This window comes from Oryctolagus cuniculus, chromosome 6 (genome assembly GCF_051225735.1).
Source record: "Oryctolagus cuniculus isolate XC-2025 breed Fujian yellow rabbit chromosome 6, ASM5122573v1, whole genome shotgun sequence".
In the NCBI taxonomy this organism is placed as follows: domain Eukaryota; kingdom Metazoa; phylum Chordata; class Mammalia; order Lagomorpha; family Leporidae; genus Oryctolagus; species Oryctolagus cuniculus.
Genome location: NC_142872.1, coordinates 120,752,352 through 120,772,046, shown reverse-complemented (window position 1 = coordinate 120,772,046; position 19,695 = coordinate 120,752,352). Strand labels below are relative to the sequence as shown.

General features: G+C 41.2%; 1 protein-coding gene across 6 annotated transcripts in view; it reads right to left on the bottom strand.

Annotated features, from left to right (window-relative positions):
* DPY19L4 (dpy-19 like 4) overlaps nt 1–19,695 on the bottom strand; it is a 64,604-nt gene that overhangs the window by 17,116 nt on the left and 27,793 nt on the right. For 4 of the 6 annotated variants that reach the window (XM_017341443.4, XM_002710695.6, XM_070075319.2 and 1 more), the window contains 7 exons: nt 13,201–13,324; nt 10,277–10,411; nt 8,413–8,544; nt 8,217–8,315; nt 7,663–7,736; nt 4,686–4,844; nt 1,139–1,258 (listed from right to left, as the gene is read on the bottom strand). In XM_017341443.4, the coding sequence (XP_017196932.1) occupies nt 1,139–1,258; nt 4,686–4,844; nt 7,663–7,736; nt 8,217–8,315; nt 8,413–8,544; nt 10,277–10,411; nt 13,201–13,324 (843 nt within the window). The remainder of the gene's footprint in view (nt 1–1,138; nt 1,259–4,685; nt 4,845–7,662; nt 7,737–8,216; nt 8,316–8,412; nt 8,545–10,276; nt 10,412–13,200; nt 13,325–19,695) is intronic. The other 2 variants (XM_089335543.1, XM_089335544.1) reach the window with 1 other exon arrangement.

The following is a 19,695-nucleotide window of genomic DNA, read 5'->3' as shown; positions in this document are numbered from 1 at the left end:
CATAAATTTCAAAATTTTGCACTTATTTTTAAATGCTATTTTCTATGAATTTTTAAGAAATATTTATTTATTTATTTGAAAGGCAGAGTTACAGAGAGGCAGAGAGACAGAAATCTTCCATCCACTGGTTCACACCCCAAATGGCCACAATGGCCACGGCTAGACCAGGCCAAAGCCAGGAGCCATGAGCTTCTTCTGGTTCTCCCACGTTAGTGCAGAGAGGAGCCCAAGGCTTAGACCATCTTCTGTTACTTTCCCAAGTGCATTAGCAGGGAGCTGGATTGGAAGTGGAACCAGGACTCGAACTGGTGCCCATATGGGATGCCAGCACTGTAGGTTGTGGCTTTACCCACCACACCACAGTGCTGAATCCTCTACGAACTTGTTGAAGTGCCCTCATATCTGATGAGACTTAATTTCCAAAATATATGAAGAACTTCTACAGTGCCAGCACTGTGGAGCAGCAGGTTTAAGGCAACGCTGGCATCTCATATGGGCACCAGTTTGAGTCCTGGCTGTTACACTTTTGATCCAGCTCCCTGCTAATGCACCTGGGAAAGCAACAGAAGACTGCCCAAGTATTTGGGCCCCTGCCAACTATGTGGGAGACCCAGATGGAGCTCCTGGCTCTAGCCTGGTCTATTCCAGCATTACAGCCATTTAGGGAGTGAACCAGCAAATGGAAGATCTCTCTCTCTCTCTCTCTGTAATTCTGCCTTTCAAATAAATGTATAAATCTTAAAAACAAAACAAAACAAAAACCTACAACTCTCAGCACCATTCACGTCTACCTCACTCATTAAAGTCTAATTTTATTTTTGTACGATTAACATTTGCCATTTCCATTAGGTCATGAGTTTCACAGGGTAAGACCCTACATCCACTTTTGGCTACCACTGTATATCCAGCACCTAACATAATGCTTAGATCTTGGAAGACATTCAAAAGTTCTTGAACAAATGAATAAGTAGGCAAATATTGGCTCTCTGTACTACAAACATCTTTGTAAACTCCCGTTGTATTAAGAAAGTTTATAGGTTTTGAGTTTTATAAAGTTTTTTAATGTATTCTTGAATGTATCCACATATCATTAACAACCACAATCTCTATAAAAACAGAGCAAATAAAGTATACTTACCCTTCTATAACCATTGCAAGAGAACCCAATAAAACAGTATGAATTATGTGATAAATTACTTCTGGCCTTTCTCCAATTCGTCCATCTTCAAGAGTAATACTTTCTTTCACAGACTTACCACTACAAAAAACAAATTTATTTTTAAGATCCGGAAAACATTTATTTAAAAAAATCAAAGACCTGTTGTTTATAAACATTGAAAGCCATATTTGAAAAGTTTTTTTGCATATATATTTATTTGAAGGCAGAGAGGGGCTGGCGCTTTGGTGCAACAGTTTAAAACCCTGTCCTGCAGTGCCAGCCTCCCACATGGGCACCAGTTGGCGCGCCAGCTGCTCCACTTCTGATCCAGCTCCCTGCTGGTGTGCCTAGGAAAGCAGCGAAGGATGGCTCACCCTGCACCCACCTGGGAGATCCAGAAGAATCTCCTGGTTCCTGGCTTTGGATCGGCTTAGTTCCGGGCATTGCAGCCATTTGGAAGTGAACCAGTGGATGAAAGAACTCTCTCTGTCTCTACCTCTCTCTGTAACTCTTTCAAATAAATAAAGTAAATCAAGAAAGAGAAGAGAGGAGAAGAGAGGAGAAGAGAGGAGGAGAGAGGAGGAGAGAGGAGGGGAGGGGAGGGGAGGGGAGGGGAGGGGAGGGGAGGGGAGGGGAGGCAGAGAGATTGAGAGAGATCTCCATCTACTGACTCACTCCCCAAATGCCTGCAATAGTCATAGGCCAGGCCAAAGCCAGTAGCTGGGAATTCAATTCAGGTCTCCCAAGTTGGTGACAAGGACCTACTATTTGAGGCATGACCTGGTGCCTCCCAGGGTATGCATCAGCAGGAAGCTGGACTAGAAAGTGGAGCCAGTCAATAGGCTAATCCTCCGCCTGCGGCACCAGCACACCGGGTTCTAGTCCCAGTTGGAGCGCCGGATTCTGTCCCGGTTGCTTCTCTTCCAGTCCAGCTCTCTGCTGTGGCCTGGGAAGGCAGTGGAGGATGGCCCAAGTCCTTGGGCCCTGCAACCGCATGGGAGACCAGGAGAAGCACCTGGCTCCTGGCTTCGGATCAGCGCGGTGCGCCAGCTACAGTGGCCATTGGAGGGTGAACCAACGTAAAAAAGGAAGACCTCTTTCTCTTCTCTTTCTCACTGTCCACTCTGCCTGTCAAAAAAAAAAAAAAAAAAAAAAAAGAAAGAAAGAAAGAAAGAAAGAAAGAAAGAAAGAAAGAAAGAAAGAAAGAAAGAAAGAAAGAAAGAAAGAAAGAAAGAAAGAAAGTGGAGCCAGGACCCAAACCAATGCACATCAAACAACAGCTTACCCTGATGCACCAAACTCTCATCTACTATACCTGAAATTTAAAATTTCTTCATAAGGAAAAAAATAGGTGGGTCTTAAGTATATTCTGTTAATCAATTACCTAGCATATACTTCTAAGTCTTTACATATGAATTTGAAAACCTTAAGACAGCTGACTGTGAAGATTAAATATGAATTTTCAGGGTAATATAAAAGATTTTTAGATTTTTAAAAGATCAATTATGATTCACCTAATAAATACTTAGTCAATACGGTTAAATCACAAAATGAGTAACTAACATCTCAAAATTAAGAAATTAATGAGAGGCAGGCATTTGGAACAGTGGTTAAAAACAACCACTTGGGACACTCATATCCCATTCCAGAGTGCCTGGGTTCAAATCCCAGCTCCACTCCTGTTTCCCATTTCCTGCTAAGTACATCCTGGGAAATGGTAGGTTATGATGGCTTAAGTTCTCGGATCCCTGACATCCATGTAAGAGACCCAAATACATTTCCAGCTCCTAGCTGCAGCATGCCCCAAGCTGTTGAGAATGCTGAGTGTATTAGCAGATAGACTGTTCTCTGCCTTTCAAAATAAAGTAAGTAAATAAATACTTATTTCCTTTCAAACATGACTGAAATGTTAAAGAATGGGGTTGGCATTGTGGTGCAGTGGGTTAAGCTGCTGCTTAGGTCATTCTCAGCCCATCTATGAGTACTGGCTCCAAGCATGGCTCCTCTGCTTCCATCTAGCTTCTGCTAATGCATCCTGGGAAGCAGCAGATAATGCATCAAGTGCTTGGGCTCCTGCCGTGTATGAGGGCTACCTGGATGGAATTCCAGGCCGCTGGCTTCAACATGGCCTAGTCTAGGCTGCTGCAAGCATTTGAAGAGTGAAGTAGTGAATGGAAGATCGCTTCCTCTCTCCCTCTATTGCTCTTTCAAACAGATGAAAATCAATAAACTCTTTTTAAAAATATTTTATTTTATTTGAAAGAGTTACAGAGAGAGAAAGAGAAAGAGAGAGAGAAGCCTTCCATCCGCTGGTTCACTCCCCAAATGGCCACAACGGCTGGAACTGGGTGGAACCAAAGACAGGAGCAAGGAGCTTCTTCTAGGTCTCACATGCAAGCGCAGGGGCCCAAGCATTTGGGCCATCTTCTACTGCTTTCTGAGAGCTGGACTGGAAGTGGGACAGCCAGGAATCAAATGCGCACCCATACAGGATGCCACCACTACAGGCCAGGGTTTTAACCTGCTGTGTCACAGTGCCAGCCCCTTAATAAACATTTTGAAAAACATATAAAAGAACAAACTTTAGAGAAATCTAAAATCACTGATAGGGGCCAGCACCGTGGCGCAGTAGGTTAAGCCGCCTCCTTCAACATTGGTATCCTACACAGGCGCCAGTTCTATCCCTGGCTGCTCAGCTTCCCTGCTAATGCACCTGGGAAAACAGCACAGTACGGCCAAACTGCTTGGGCCCCTGCACCCACATAGGAGAATGGAAGGAAGCTCCCGGCTCTGGCCAGGCTTAACCCTAGTCATTGGGGCCATTTGGGGAGTGAACCAAAGGATGGAAGATCTCTCTCTCTCTCTCTCTCTCTGTACCTCTGCCTTTCAAATAAATAAATAAATCTTCTTAAAAATATAAAACAAAATAAAATAAAATCACTGATAATACTACCTTCATTTAAATTAAACAAAGAGAGATTGCTATCATGGCACAGTGGGTTAAACTGTGTCTTTCGACCCCCACATCCCACATCAGAGTGCCAGTTCAAATCCCAGCTGCTCTACTTCAGATCCAACTTGCTGCTAATACATCTGGGAAAGCAGAAGATGGCCTAAGTATCTGGACCCGTAGCACCCATGTGGGAGTCCAGGACAGTGTTCCCGGCTCCTGGCTCCAGGCTGGTCCAGACCTGGCTATTATGGCCATTTGGGGAATGAACTAGGGAATGGAAGATCTCTGTGTTTCCCTTTCTCTGTCATCCTACCTTTCATATAAGTAAATCTTTAAAAAACAATTAAACAGAAGAAATTATTCTTACAATAAGTAAACATCTGAATAAATTGTGAATGAGCCTGTAAAAGCTTACCTGATTATTTAAATAACACTCATTTGTTACATTTGGACACTACATATTTAGATGTACAAAGCTAAATTTGAATTTTTCTAATCAACTTATAATGATATTTTAGCTTTAAAAAACATATTGGAAGGATATAAAAGCAGTGTGATTGTGTAATAACTTACTTAATTCTCCTAAAAATAACTTGCACCATAGAAAGAAGACAAATAGTTAACACTAAAATATAGAAAGGTAATAAAGAAGACTGTGTTAGTCGCAAAAAAAAATCTTGAGATGGTGTCTGCAGGGATTCTTGACAGAGAAGCCAATTCATTGTAAAATTCCTACAGAAGACAAAAAAGCATATTAAAGTTATAGTGTTTTCAACTACCGAACATGAAAATATGTTCTTTAATCTCAATAAAACCTAAGACAAAGGATATTTCCTAAATCCATTTCCTTATAACAGCAAGGTCCTATCCTCTATAATGAAGATAATAGTAGCAGTAACCCTCATGAAGAAAGCATATATACTGTCATCAAAACTGTTAAACAATCAAGAGAAGTGTAAAAATGCTTTTTAATATCAACTAATTTGACTGTTTCTGAAACCCAATATAGGTTTTTAAGGAGTTTTGATTTCTATTTTTATCTAGAAGACAACAAAAAATTCAACTAGCCAAACTCTACATCTGTACTGTCCAATATGGTAGCTACTACCTGCTTGTGGATACTGAACACTTCAAATTGCTTAATTCAAATGGAGAGATACTTTAATTATAAAATAGAGCTGGGATTTCAAAGAATAAAAGAATGGAAAGAAAGAATATCTCATTAACAGTTTCTGCATTGTTTACAATAATATATTGAGGAGTGGGCATTGTGATATAATGGGTTAAGTCACCACTTGTAAGGCTAGCATCCTGTCTGAGTCCCGGCTGCTCTGCTTCTCATTCAGCTCCTTGCAAATGCACCTGGGAAGGCAGCAGAAAATGTGCCTGGGCTCCAGCCCCCCATGCAGAAGACCAGGGTGAAGTTCCTGCCTCCTGTTTCTGGTCTAACCTAGACCCAGCTGTGATAGCCATTTTGGGGAATGGATGCCAGCAGATGGAAGATCTCTCTCTCGTTCTCTCTCTCGCTCTCTCTACACACACACACCCACCCCGCCCTCCACACAACACACTCACTCTCATTCTGTATTTCAAGCATATAAATAAATCTTCAAAAATTTTTTTGATATATTTGATTAAAGATGATGATTAATGATTAAAACTAATTTTATTTTTTACTTTAAAAATTTTTTATTTATTTTTATCTGCTTGAAAGGCAGAGCAAAAAAGAGATTCACACACACAGCAGAGATCTTCCATCCACTGGTTTTGTTCCAATCACAGGAGCTGCCAGGAACTCAATTCAACTTAGGTCTCCCATGTGGGTGGTAGGGACCCAATTATTTGAGTCATTACCACTACTCCCAGTGTCCGCAAGAAGCTGGAATCAGGAGTGGAGCCAGGACTGAAACAAAGGTACTTTGATATAAGACACACACATCTTAACCACTAGGCCAAACACCTGCCTCAGACAATTTATATTGATTGCCTCCTGTCAGGCCCATATATAAGCCTGGAAAAGACATGGTCCCTACCTTTATGGAGCACATGGCTTCTTAAAGAATTCTTTTATCTTGATGGACATACATACATGGTTTACACATAGAGGAATTCTCCACCGTTTAAACCATGTCAAACACTTCATTAACTGTGATATATCACAACATGAAATTCGTTGTATATTATCTATGATCTCATATAATCACTGGTAAGCTACTAATGCATGTTATAACTAGAGAAGCTTGTGGATAAATATATCTCCTATGTTATGCAAGTAGAATCTATTATTACATTAAATCTTTTTTTCATTTTAGATTAATACATAAATAAAACATTTAAAAACAACAAAAAGGGCTAGCATTATGGCACAGTGGGCTAAGTCACCACCTGGGACACATGTAAGCACTGGTTCGAGTCCCAGCTGTTCCACTTCTGATTCAGCTCCCTGCCACTGCACCTGAGAAAGCAGCAGAGGATGACTCAGACACATGGACTCCTGTATCCACATGGGAGACTAGATGGAGTTCCAGGCTGCTGGATTCAGCCCAGTCCAGCCCTGGCCTCTGCAGCCATTTAGGGAGTGAACTACTAGATTTAAGATCAATCACTCTCTCTCTCTCTCTCTTCCTGTACTCTTCCTGTAACTCTAAATAAAGCAAAGTTAACTGGATCCCTGCTACCCACATAGGAGACCTAGAAGAAGCTCCTGGCTCCTGGCTTTGGCCTGGCTCAGCCTTGGCCATTGCAGCCTCCTGGGGAATATACCATGGATGGAAGATATCGCTCTCTCTGTCTCTACCTTTCTCTGTGTAACTGACTTTCAAATAAATAAATAACTTTTTAAAAAAGATTTATTTATTTATTTGAAAGGCAGAGTTACAGAGAGAGTGAGAGGGAGAGACAAAGAGATTTTCCATCCTCTGATTCTTCACTCTAATGGACGCAATGGCCGGAGCTGGGCTAGTCCAAAGCCAGGAGCCAGAAGCTTCTACTGGATCTCTCACACAGGTGCAGGGCCCCAAGCTCTTGGAGCACCCTCTGCTGCTTTCCCAGGAGCATTAGTGGGGAGCTGGTTGGGAAGTAGAGCAGTTGAGACTTGACTCGGCGTCCAAATGGTTCACTAGCACCATAGGCAGCAGCTTAACCTGCTACGCCACAGTGCTAACCCCATAAATAAATCTTTTAAATAAATAAATAAGCAAATCAAAGTAAAATAATAATAGTAATAAAATAATAAAACAAAAATAAAGGCACATTATTATGAATTTTAAAAGTCAGTTTATGGTCTAATTATTATGATCTCAAGATGAGATTCTCTGATATGAAATAAATATCTTATGCCCTTATGTAATGTGAGCATAGTGTTGATGTACTGGTTAAAATTAATTTGGCTCTGACCTTAGGTTGTATCACTGTTTCTCCCCAAGGAAGAAAACAGCCTAATACTTTAATGTTATTGAGGTTTCAATATATCTGATTTTTTAATACCTCAAATTTTTCCTCTTACTTTCCAATTGGTATAGATTTAGCAAGTCTACAACCTGAAACTTACTTAGTCATATTTAGTCCAAATTTTACTTCAAGGAATTTCAGCATATGCCCATTTTCTTTGTGTGGGACAAACATCTAAAAGAAAAATAAATAAAGAAATATTAACTATGTATACAGTAACATGCTTTTTCCAAGACTACAAAAACATGAATTAAATAATATATGGTAGGACCATAAAGCATAGAAACTTATCAACATAAGTTAATTACATCACTTTATGCTTAAGCATAAAACTACAATGGTTAGCAGGAAAGTATTAACCTCATCTCACCTCAAATTCTTACCCACTCTACACTTTTCTGAATACCTTGTATTTGTCTCAGTTTATTCCATATATAGCTTTATGTTAACTGGGTAATAATGTTTTAAATTAAATGTAAAGCGTTTCTTTTCTCTTTGTAAGTATATAGACAAAGAATCAGAATCCTATTTTCTCACTCAGTATGTTGGTTATGATAATTGTTCAACTCAAAGTTATACCATATGAACTGTGTTACCTTACTATCTCATTATTCTATTTGCTTTACTACTTGAAGATCAGGCAAAGTTACTTACCTTCATTAAAACATTCAATGTCACAGTCAGAGCACACACCAAGTAAAAATTAATCACTTTCATTATTTTGGCTATGAAAGTTCCTTTCTTCATATTCAACTGTAGGGGAAGAATCACATGAACAAAAAAGTGAAACCTAAAAAATTTAACAATTTTAAATTAACCACAAAAGTGATAAAAAGACAATTCTAATTACCTGAAGGCACTTAGTGAGCATTAAGGCTGTTACTAAACTTAATAACGGAGACACCAATAAAGCTGGATTCTCAAATTGTAGTAAATATCCCAGAAAGAGAGAAAATATGTAGATTTTATAAACTTCATGAACCTGTTGGGACAAAAATACAATCAACAGGAACAAAATCAATTTTGTTGTATATCTTTTCATTAGTTTTCTTTAGAACGGATTTGATCATTAATTACACAGTAAATGCACTATTATAATTAGGACAACATTGTAAAAATGTTCACTTCATATTTTTATTTTCATTTTATTTGCAAGCTAGAGAGACAGTGAGAGATAGAGCCAGGGCTTGGCCAGGCTGCAACCAGGAGTCCAGAATTTAACCTCCCATGTGGGTGCTAGGGACCAAAGTACTGAACCATCATCTGCTGCCTCCCACAATGTGCTCTAGCAAAAAAGTAGACTGGAAGTCAAAGAGTCAGAATTAGAGCTAGGCACATTGATATGGGATGTAGGTATCCCAAACAGCATCTTAACCAGTGTCAAACGCCCAACCCAATCCATATTTTTAATGTTATGATATGTAATGAATGTTATCACTTCTACTTAGAAATCTCTGAAAACAAAGTAAAGGCTTTTAAACCATGGGTGTCTAAATCAGACTTTAAGAAACTTCTTTAGCCCCAGGCTCTGACTTAATTTCACTTGGTTTGACATGTTACTAAAATTCCTCTACATAATACCAGGTTACATAAATCAAAAATTATAATCTGAGGCAGATATTTAGCCAGGTGGTTAAGATACCAGATGCCTGCATCTCATATCAAAGTATCTGAGCTCCATATACACCTCTGGCTCTAAACTCTAGCTTCCTGCTAATACAAACCCTAGAAAACAGTGGTAATTGCTCAAGTAGTTGAGTTCCTGCCATCTATATGGGAGACCTGGATTGAGTTCCTGGTGTAGAGCTTCGGCCCCCTCGGCCATTGCAAGCATACTGGAGATTGAACCAGTAGATGGAAACTTGCTTGCTTTTATTTTTTTAAATTTATTTCATTTATTTGAAAGGCAGAGATACAGAGAGAGGGAGAGATGTGTGTGTGTGGGTGGGGGGGGATGTCTTTCATCTGCTGGTTCACTTCCCAAATAGCCAAATGGCCAGGGCTGGGCCAGGCTGAAGCAAAGAGCCAGGAGCTTCTTCTGAGTCTCCCACAGTGGTATAGAAGCCCAAGCACTTGGGCCATCCTCTGCTGCTTTCCCAGGCACATTAGCAGGGAGCTGTATCATAAGTAGAGTAGTTGGGACTTGAAACAGCATCTGCATGGGATGTCAGCACCACAGGTGGCAGTTTAACCTGCTATGTATGTATGCCACAACACTGGGCCCCCTTGGAAGCTTGCTTTATCTTGTTGTCTCTCTCTCTAATAAATAAAAGCTTTAGATATTAAAAATTTAACAATAAAGGGGTGGACTTCGGATGCAGTGGTTAAAACACCACTTGGGCTGCTGACATCCCATAGTGAAGTTTGAGATCCAGCTCTGCTCCCAATTATAGCTTCCTCTTAATGAGCGTCCTAGGGATCATCAGGTGATGGCTCATGCACTTGGGTCCCTGCCACCCATATGGCAGACTGGGATTTAGTTCTTGTCTCCTGGCTTTGTTTGGCCCAGTCCTGAATGTTGCAGGCATTTGGGAAATTAAGCCAGTCTACTGAAGATCTCTCTCTCTCTCTCTCTCTGACTCTCTGCCCTTCAAATAAAATAAAAATCAATGAAAAAATATTTTAAAAGAATTTTAAAACTTTAAAAAAGAAAAGGAAGGAAGATTTTAGGATACAACACTATAAAAACATGCACTCTCTGGATTTCAACATACCTTGTCACTCTGTTCCAGTGAAAAGACATCAAGCAGGAAAAGAGACACTGCTTGAAGAAACAAGAGATAGTGGCTATATTCCCACATCATCACAAATGTGTAAGTTGAGGCACTCATCAACAAATAGCAAAACCTCTAGGAAAAACAAGACACTAAATATCAGTAGAGTTTGCACCAGAAAAAATCTGGAAGGTTGCTGTTACCTCAGAGTTGCAGGTCTGTTAATGGTTCAAGTTTACACTGTTTTTAATAATCCTTATTTAAAACAGTAAGAACTTAAATAGGCACTTTAGAGAGAAAGCAACCACTGTTCTTCATTGTTCGACACCACATTGAGAACTTTAGGAAATAAAGGGGAAAAAATGTTAGTACATTTTTGTTTCATCTCCCAAGAGGCAAAGCAATAAATACAAAAAAAAAAAAAAAAAAAAAAAAGGTGTTTTGTGAAGATCTGGTTGGTGAACTTCTACTATTGTGGACATAACTCCTTTTGTACTGAAAATAATAGTATAATAGTTTTACTCCCATGATGCTCCCCATTTTCCTAGGAACTTCCATTTAAACAGGGTGCTAATGTCTCAGCCTCTCCCCAGTCCAAGCCGCTGCTGCTTTCATTGCCTTTCAGCACAAATATGCCCTTATTTTTCCTGAGTGCTTGTACAGTCAACCATAGAAAACGCCTAGTTGTTTTCCTCTTTCAGAACTAAGCACAAGGATTTCATTGGCCATGCATGAAATCCATTTTGTCCTTCCAAATGTCACCTCCCAGGTGTTCCCTTAGTGAGTACCCAAGTCTGTGATAAATCCACTGTCCCATACAGCATATTTTCAACAACAGTTTCTCCTTCCTCTATGGATCTACTTTTTCATGCCCAATTCCCCCACTGACTATAATATCAAAAAGATCTCACTCTGTTAAGAATGACAGAGAGGGACGGTAAAGGTCGGGTCAAGAAACCCAAGATAAGAACTATGTAGTCACACTCAGCTGACTACACTCAATGACAAATTCCAGAGTCAGAAATACTTCAGCCAAAAAGAGATAAAATAATTTTCCAGGATTCTGAATCAGATTAAGCCCAGAGAAAATAATGTGAGAGATGGTGAAATCCCACCAGCTGGCCAATAACACCAACTACAAAGCTTAAAAAACTCCTTGTCCATAGAACACAACCTTCTGCCCTCCCTGCTGCCACTAACTACATATTATAAAAGTAGGGGCCAGCATGTAGTGGGTAAAGCCACTGCCTGTGATGTCAGCATCCCATATGGGCGCTAGTCTGAGTTCCAGCTGCTCTACTCTCAGGTCCAACTCCCTGCAAATGTGCCTAGGAAAGCAGCGGAAGATGGCCCAAGTGCTTGGGTCTAACAAAGGAAACCAGGAAGAAGCTCCTAGCTCCTGGTTTCAGTCTGGCCCAGCCCTGGCTGTTGTGGCCATTTGGGGAGTGAACCAGCAAATGGAAGATCTTTCTCTTGATCTCTCTCTCTCTTCTTTCCTCCTCTTTCTGTAACTTTGCTCAAATAAATAAGATAAATCATAAAAGAAAAAGTGTCCTGGAAACCTTCTAATGTGGAGCAACCAGAACTATATTAACCAGGCTTGAAACCATCACCCCCAGAGAAAGCAGTTTCAGAAATTAATGGTGAAATCTAGATCCAGCCTAATTTGCATACTTGGTTTTGTAGATCCTGGGGAAAAGCAAAAACATAAAAGAACAACCTGCTAATTCCAAGGATTTATTTTCACACTACTCTAAGGACACCACTGCCTCCTAGAGATTAGCTGGCTCTGAGTTCCAGCTCTGGTTCCTGACTCCAGCTTCCAGCTACTGCAGGCTCTGGGAGTGGTGATAGTCCAAGTGACGGGGTTCCCTCCCGCACACAAGGAAGACCTCAACTGAGTCCCCAGCTGCCACAGATATTTGATGAGTGAAACCAATGGATAAGAAGCTCTGTTTGTCGGAAAAAAAAACTGAACACACTGACTGGCACAGAAAAACCTCCAAAAGATGTGAGTGAATTTAAATTTTAAAAAAGGAAAATTACAAATCTGAAATGTTTTACTTTACATAAAAAGGAAATATCTCAGGTTATAAAAATGGAATGAATTTTGCTATTCTCAGGACATTTGTCACTACCGAAAGGAGGAGAGAATAGTATGCTTTTTCAGATTTCAAAGAGGAACTGTAAATGTATCCTGTTTCCCAGACAACCAGGTTTCATAGAAGCTTTTCCTTCCTTGGTCTCACTGGTCTCATACAAGCCAGTAATTCCAAATTCAAGATAAGTAGACTGTCAAAGAACTGTTCATTTCGGCAAATTTCAATAAAAGTTACCTTTTAATCACACTCATTTTATTTTATGCATTTAAGAAGATTATTCTAAGACAGCCAATAGGCTTCATTCAATTGTCAAAGCGGTTTGTGCGAACAATAAAGTAGGAACATGAATTATCTGGGCTGGGCAAGTCTCCTAAGGTTCTCACTAAGCTACATCAGGAAAGCACAGGTGTAAGCAAAGAATATACAGTGTCACCATCAGAGTTACCATTGTGGTTATCTGTGGTCAGTCTTCATACTTTCATTAATGTTTTTTTACATTATGATGACTAAAGGCCCTCAATGTTCCAGATCTGATAAAGTAATGGTGGGACAGATTAATTTTTAAAATAAGATATTCTTCATATGTTTGTCAAGTAACTGCATTAAAATGATATCTTTTTTTCCTAAAAATAACTTACTGTCTATCAGATTATAATATAATCATTTGATAAGAACACTACCTAACTGTATTCTCTACTACTATGTAATAACCAGGCTTCAATGAATGGAACTTAACTTTTAATATGCTTAGCTTTAAAATTATGCACCATATTTGTAGGAACTCAGAATTAACTGTGATGGATAAACAAACTGATATCTTACCTCTGCATAAGTATTTAAGTTGCTTTTTAAATAGCCTGTAAGTGCAGCAACTTGGCATGCAAAATATGGTAGTGCCCAGTTTTCTCTTAAAGGAATGGAGTATTCAATTCTTGTTGTATCTACCCTAAAATAAACCACAGATGAACAGCAAAAGCAAGACGTTATATTTGTGTAACACTATACCTACCAAAGCACTTTCATACACAGTCCATTGTTCTCCATAACAACCCTGTGAAGTAGGCACAGGCAGAACTACTACTATCTATGAGCAAGCATCATGAAGCAAATTAATAATGTCCCACCCCTACCTTCCACACAAGAAGATACAGTGTTGCTGTGTGCTACCTGGTGAACAGCTGCACCTCAGTGACAACTTGAAAGAGTCATGCTTGCTGACAGCCCTGCGCTACAGTTTGTTGTGAAGCAGTTGGGATATCAGGGCCCACCCTCTCTTTTCTTAAACAGAGGGTATCCCTCTCTGGAGCACCATCTGTACTAAGGATCCAAGCTCTTATCCCCCTTTACAAAAGGAATACAAAGCTCAGAGATATGATGTGACCTAGTCAAGGTCACATGGCTAGTAGGTAGCATAACTGGGATTATGATGTATTTCTTCTAATATCTAGAGTTTACTAATCTTGTCAGTGAGTAGGTTACCCAGAATTAACTTGACAGTAGACTTTCATGTGATATACTGAGAGAACTTGAAAATTCCTAGAATCACAAATGCAGAAATATCTCTGGTAGGCTCTAAGTCTCTGCTTAGTTACTTCTCATGGGGAACTTGTTGTCTCCCACGCAAATCCTGAAACCAAAAGAGGACTAACTTCCCCCAAAATCATTAATTTGGCTCTCTTACACCAGATGACTATTTTCCACACAAAAACAATGTTGTTATTTCTTTTGAAAATTGTTCTGTAACTCTGTAATAGAGATGGACATGCTTGTGAATGACTATGTTGTCAATAGCCATGTGACACACTGCTATATACTGTTATCAGTTAGTGAATTTTATTTCCAATTATACTTATCATGAACCACAGAAAACCATGCTGCATGACTCCAATTATAGAAAATTCTAGAAAATGCAAATGAAACTATAGTGACAGAACGAAGATCATTGGTTCTCTGAGGACAATAGCATAAAAGGGAGATGGGTAAGAGGAGGAAGGAAAGAGGAATTAGAAAAGGGCATCGGGAAATTTTGGAGGGGGGGTGATGGATATGTTTATTACATCAATCGTGTTAAGATTTCATGGGTGTGTCCAAATGTCTAAATTAACCAAATTGTACACAAATATGTGCAGTTCATTTTATGTCAATTATACCTCAATAAAGCTGTTAAAAGCATAAGAATTTTCAATCATATATATATTCATAGACGATAGGTGGAGTGTTTTTTATATTTATAAATATACAAAAATGGTTTCACATGTGAAAATCAAATGAAATAAAAGCTGTGACACTAGTGTTGTAGCATAGCAGGTAAAGCCACTGCCTATGATGTCAGCATCCAATATGGGCACTGGTTCCAGTCCTGGCTGCTCTACTTCCGATCCAGCTCCCTGCTAATGTGCCTGTGAAAGCAGGGGAAGATGGCCCAAGGGCTTGGACCTCTGCACTAACATGGGAGACCCGGAGGAAGCTCCTGGTTCCTGGCTTCAGTCTGAACCAGCCCTGGCTGTTGCAATCACTTGGGGAATGAACCAAGTGGTTCAAGCAGATGGAAGCTCGCTCTCTCTCTCTCTCTCTCTCTCTGTAACTATGACTTTCAAATAAATCTTTAAAAGAAAGAAAACCTGTAAACAACTTAGTAGTGTCTAGAACCAAGTAAACACTCAGTATTAGATCTTAACTGTTATTATTCTGTAATGAATATTTTTTAAAATATTTATTTATTTATTTGAAAGTCAGTGTTAGAGAGAGGAGAGGCAGAGAGAGGTCTTCCATCCACTGGTTCACTCCCCAATTGGCCGCAACGGCAGGAGCTGCGCCGATCCGAAGCCAGGAGCCAGGAGCTTCTTCGAGGTCTCCCATGTGGGTGCAGGGGCCCAAGGACTTGGGCCATCTTCTACTACTTTCCTAGGCCATAGCAGAGAGCTGGATGGGAAGTGGAGCAGCTGGGACTAGAACCAGAGCCCATATGAGATGCCAGCGCTTCAGGCCAGGGCGTTAACCTGCTTTGACAAAGTACTGGCCCCTGTAATGAATATTTTTTAAAAAGTTTTAACTCAATATATTTTTAAAAGATTTAGTTATTTATTTGAAAAGCACAATTACAGAGAAACAGAGGGAGAGACAGAGATGGATCTTCCATTTGCTGGTTCACTCCCTAAATTGCCTCAATGGCTAGGGCTGGGCCAGGCTGAAGTCATGAGCCAGGAGCTTCTTCCGGGTCTCCCATGTAAGTGCAGGCCTCAAGCACTTGGGTCATTCTTATTGCTTTACCAGGCATGTTAGCAGGGAGCTGGATGAGAAGTGAGGCAGCTGGGACTCGAATTGGTACCCATATGGGATGCTGGCTCTGCAGGTGGCAGCCTCACTCACCATGCCACAGCACCAGGCCCAATGAATTATTTTTGACTTAAAATATAGAAACATCTTTGCAAAATATATGTATCAGTAAATAATTTAAAGAACACTTAACGGTGGCTAGTGTTTCGGTGTAGTAGGTAAAGCCACTGCCTGCAAAACTGGTTTCCCATACAGGTGCAAGTTCATGTCCTGGCTGCTCCACTTCCGATGCAACTCCCTAACTCCCTAATGAGCTTGGGAAAGGAGCGGAAGATGACCCAAGTGCTTGGGCCCCTGCCACTCACGTGGGAGACCTAGAGAAAGCTCCCAGGTTCTGGCTACAGCCTGGCTCAGCACTGGCTATTGCAGCCACCTGGGGAGTGAACAAGTGGATAGAATCTCTTTCTCTCTCTCTCTCCGTAACCCTTTACAAACAAATAAATAAATTTTAAAAATTTTTAGAAAAGAACATATACTGACCATAGCAAACCACCATATGGATCTACCATAATCTAACCAATACCTTACTGTTATATACTTACATTGTTTCCAACTTTATCTATAATAACTTTTTAAAACATTATTTTTATATACTAATGATTAGCTTCCTTACTTTAAACTCTTCATCTGGAATTTATCTTAGTATATGTGCAACATGGATTCCTTTTTCCAATTCAGTTGTTCCTGCATCATTTATGAATTTCACATATTCTGAAAACCACATACTACTGAAATACTGTTTTAAAAGTTAACTTTCTAAAAGACAAAGGAGATTCACATAAGGAAGATGGTGGGGAGGAAGGACTCCACAAGCTATTCAATCAGCCCAGACCTGGGAAGCTAAACCCAGTAATTCCCATCCCCAAGGTTCACTCGATACACATAGAGATTAACTCTAATCAGAAACACAAGGTAGGGATCTGGAAAACTTGTCAAAGAATCCTCCTCTAGTCATTCCAACACACTGAGTAGGATCTCTGCCAGCCATTCCTGACACCCTCGGAGACAACCTAGACAAGCCTCCACAGACCTGCAGATACATCCATGGGAATCAGCAAGTTCTGAGTTTAATTTTGTATTTTAACTTTTTAAAAAAGATTTATTTTTACTTATTTGAAAGACAGAGTATCAGAAAGAGGTAGAGTCAGAAAAAGAGAAAGGTCTTCCATCCACTGGTTCACTCCCCAAATGATGCAACAGCCAGAGCTGAGCTGCGCTGATCCGAAGCCAGGAGCCAGGAGCTTCCTGAGTCTCCCACGCGGGTGCAGGGGCCCAAGGACTTGAGCCATCTTCTACTGCTTTCCCAGGCCATAGCAGAGAGCTGGATCGGAAGTGGAGCAGCCGGAACTTGGACTGGCACCCATATAGGATTGCCAGTGCTGAGGCTCGGGGCTTTAACTCACTGCACCACAGCGCCAGCCCCTTGTATTTTCATTTTAATAATATTTAAAAACATACGGGTCAGGCTGGTGCCGTGGCTCACTTGGCTAATCCTCTGCCTGTGGCGCCAGCACCCCAAGTTCTAGTCCCGGTGGGGGTGCCAGGTACTAGTCCCGGTTACTCCTCTTCCAGTCCAGCTCTCTGCTGTGGCCCAGGAGGGCAGAGGAGGATAGCCCAAGTGCTTGGGTTCCTACACCCACATGGGAGACCGGGAGGAAGCACCTGGATCCTGGCTTCGGATCGGCGCAGTGCTGGCCGTAGTGGCCATTGGGGGAGTGAACCAACGGAGGGAATACCTTTCTCTCTGTCTCTCTCTCACTGTCTATAACTCTCTCTGTCTCTCTCTCTCACTGTCTAACTCTGCCTGGCAAAAAATAAAAAACAAACCAAAAAAACCATATGGGTCAGCACTGTGGCACAGCAGGTTAAAGCCCCAGCCTGCAGCGCCTGCATCCCATATGGGCACCAGTTTGAGTCCCAGCTGCTCCTCTTCCTCTCCAGCTCTCTGCTATGGCCTGGAAAAGCAGTGGAAGATGACCCACCTCCTTAGGCCTCTGCACCCCAATGTGGGAGACCCAGAAGAAGCGCCTGGCTCCGGATCAGGTCAGCTCTGGCCGTTGTGGTCATCTGAGGAGTGAACCAGAGGAATGGAGGATTTCTCTCTTTCTCCCTCTTTCTCTCTGGTTCTACCTTTCTCTGTAACTCTTTCAAATAAGTAAAAATAATTCTTAAAAAATAATAAAAAATAAAAACATATACTGGCAGTCATTGTAGTTCAACGGGTTAGGTTGCTACTTTAAATGTCCATATCCTGTATCAGATTGCTTGGAATCCTGGCTACTCCACTTCTAATCCAGTTTCCTGCTAATGCATACTGGGAGGCAGTAGATGGTGGGCCAGTTACTTGAGTCCCTGCCACCCACGTGGGAGACCTGGAGTTTCAGGCTCCTGGCTTCAGCCTGGCCCAGTCTGGCTGTTGCAGTCATTTGGAGAGTAAACCAATGGATGACAGCTCTCTCTCTGTTGTTCTATCCTTGAAGTAGATTGAAATGAATATTCTACTTGACTGGGATTATTTTTTAAGGCCATTAAGTTTACATGAGAAAAGTTGCCAGGCTTCTTCTTCAAATATAAATATCTAGGGGCCAGTGCTGTGGCATAGCAGGTAAAGCTGCCACCTGCAGTGCTAGCATTCCATGTGGGTGCCAGTTTGAGTCCCGGCTGCTCCACTTCCAATTCAGCTCTCTGCTGTGGCCTGGGAAAGCAGTACAAAATGGCCCAAGTCCTTGGGACCCTGCACCCATGTGGGAGACCCGGATGAAGCTCCTGGCTCCTGGCTTCAGATCAGTGCACCTTTGGCCGTTGCAGCCAATTGGAAATGAACCAGCAGATGGAAGACCTCTCTCTCTCTCTCTCTCTCTCTCTCTCTCTCTCTCTGCCTCTTCTCTCTGTGTAACTCTGACTTTCAAATAAATAAATAAATCTTTTATATATACACATAAATATCTAGTGATCAAATGAATACTAAAGTTGATCAAATGCTATAATCAGCTAAGACAGCCCCAAAGGTTCCTGCCTCCTGATATTAACACCTGTGTTGTCACTGCCCACATTTTCCCAGTTAGCTTGTGTGACTGACAGAACACGGCAGAGGAGCATTTTATTACTTCCAAGATAAAGCTGTCCATTACAGCACACCTTCTCTCACACTCTTCTAGAGTGTTCACTGTAAGGGAGGTCAGCTGTCCAGGGAGAGGTCCATGTGATAGGAAACTAAGGTCTCCCTGGCCAACAACCCACAAGGCACTGAGGTCTCCTATAAACAGCCTCGTAAGTGAGTTCAGAAACAAACACTTCAGTCCACTCAAGCCTTCAGAGAACTGTAGTACAGCCTAACATTTCTCTTTTAATGATTTGTTTATTTATATGAGAGGCAGAGTCACAGACAGAGAGGAGAGACAGAGATCTTACATCTGCTGGTCCACTCCCCAAATGGCTGCAACAACTGGGGCCGGGCCAGGCTGAAGCCAGGAGCCAGGAGCCTCCTCTGGGTGTTCCACATGGGAACAGGGGCCCAAGGACATAAGCCACCCTCTGCTGCTTTCCCAGGTCATAGCGGAGAGCTGGACAGGAAGTGGAGCAGCTGGGACTCAAACTGGAGCCTATATGGGACGCCAGCACTGCAGGTAGAGGCCTTAACCTGCTGTGCCCCAGCAATGGCCCCCAAGCTAACATCTTGACTGAAACCTCAAGAGAGACCCTGAGATACCAAGCTAAGCCTATCTAGAGTCCTGTCCCTCAGAAATATGTCATATAATGTTTGTTCTTTTAAGCAGTCAAGGAAAAAAAAAACCTTTTAAGAATTATATTTTAAATACACACATGATATTGTTTTGTATTAAACACCACTTCATGTTAGAAGGTAGAAATGTCTAGACCCAGTCTTTGAGTACCATCATAACCTCCTGTGGTGCCATTACATTTCTAAAAATGAATCCTTATGCAATTTTAGAAAAGTATACAGTACCTGAAAATATTTCC